The 1,851-nt window shown below is 27.7% G+C and overlaps 1 protein-coding gene across 1 annotated transcript; it reads left to right on the top strand.

Moving 5' to 3' along the window:
• The first annotated feature begins 780 nt into the window (after nucleotides 1-780).
• Nucleotides 781-1,386, top strand: LOC131606041 (uncharacterized). The gene has a single exon (XM_058878327.1). It carries the CDS (start codon nucleotides 781-783, stop codon nucleotides 1,384-1,386), a length of 606 nt encoding a protein of 201 aa, XP_058734310.1.
• The last annotated feature ends 465 nt before the right edge of the window (nucleotides 1,387-1,851 follow it).

The raw sequence follows: 1,851 nt of genomic DNA on the forward strand, positions 1-1,851 counted from the left end.
AAATATATTTCCTTTGCATTTTTGTTATGACTAAAAAAAATATAGAAAACTATAAAAAAAAATTAGGTTATCCATAATTAAATTGAAATATTGAAACATTGAAAAAAACATTATTAACATCTTTTAGTTTAAAATATTGTAATATAATATAAAATTATAATAGTCTTTGGTATACTAAATAAAATTATAATACTATTTCATTTGGTCTTATTTTCTGTCATATTTTTATTAGCGAAAGATTAAAAAAATAGTTGTTTCTATATAATATATAATTTTAGGTAATATATTTAAGAAATTCTTATAAAAAAATAATATATTTTTAAGAGTAATAACATTTTTGATTTGAATTATTATAAATAAATATCGATTTTTTTTCAATCCATAACTTCCTATCATTATTAGGTTTTTTTCCAGTTTTTAATCTTCATTAAAGATACCATAAATAATCTTTTATAGGTCCTTGTGCAATACTTATTCCTTATCGGTTACTATTTTGATAAATAATTGATAGGCTAATCTTTTTTAAAATATATAAATATATTAATATAAATGCTTTCCAAAATTAACTATTAACTTTTTCGGTTCAAAATATAAAAAGATATACTTTAATGTACATTTTTTATTATCCAATCAGTCTTTATTTAATTTAAATTATATGCAAAATATTAAAAGAAAGCGGATAAGCTCTGGATCCGTTGGGTAGGAGCATACTATTTGAAAGGTGCTAATATTTTGCAGTGGCAAGCTGGCACAACGATTTCCTGGATCATTAAAAGCATAATGAAGATGAAGGAGATGGCAGCTACTAGTCTTTGTTGGGCAAAGAGTGTGCAGACTCAAAGTTTTAAAACTGGCGACATGCACATAGAGCTCAGGGACAATGGCACCCCAGTGTATTGGAGGCAAATTATCTCTAACAATTATGCTAGACCTCGCGCTTGTTTTATTCTTTGGCTTGCTCTATGGAACCGCCTACCAACTAAGGATAGACTTGAGAAAATCAATGTGGTTACTGATGGACTGTGTGTTTTCTGTGGTCAGATTGAAAGTATCAATCATCTGTTTTTTGTTTGCAGGCATTCTCAGGTCATCTGGCAAACGATGCTCAATTGGCTTGGTTATACAAGGGCTAGTGGGGACTGGATTCAAGAGAGTTCTTGGGTGAGCCTGGAAGTAGAAAAAAAGGGGTGGAAGCGGAAGATTCTAAAGATGATTACTGCTGAAGTTGTATATCTTATCTGGCAGGATCGAAATGGGAGAATATTCAACAAGCATAATCAGAATTGTGATCTTGTTGCTCTTGCCAAATACATGGTGATCAGCCGAGCAATTCGCAGAAAAGAGTTGGCTAGACATGTCAATTTAGAATCTTTGGTAATTAGTTAATGTATCTGTTTGTTGTGTTGGATGCTAGATCTTTTAGAAGCCTGGATCTTTGATCGGCCTGTATTGAGTGTTTTTGGGTAATAAAATTTCCATTTTACTCCAAAAAAAAGAAATGATCTCCAATCTCATTTTTTTTCTTTTTTTTTTCATTTCTCTTTTAAAAATTTTCTCTTTTTTTTTTATTTTTATAAATTGACAATGCAAACTGAATATAATTTTAGGTAATATATAGATTTAGGAATTCTTATATAAAAGACAATATAATTTTATCAGTAATAATGTATTTTGGTTTGAATTATTATAAATTTATAGCAATTTCTTTTCTATTCCATAACTTAATACTGTTATTAGTTTTTTTTTAGTTTTTAATCTTCATTAAAGATATCATAAAAATACTAAATACTATTTGAATAGGTCCTTGGTGAAATACTTATTATTATTTATCCGTTACTATTTTGATAAATA

This window comes from Vicia villosa, linkage group LG5 (assembly GCF_029867415.1).
Source record: "Vicia villosa cultivar HV-30 ecotype Madison, WI linkage group LG5, Vvil1.0, whole genome shotgun sequence".
NCBI classification, from domain to species: domain Eukaryota; kingdom Viridiplantae; phylum Streptophyta; class Magnoliopsida; order Fabales; family Fabaceae; genus Vicia; species Vicia villosa.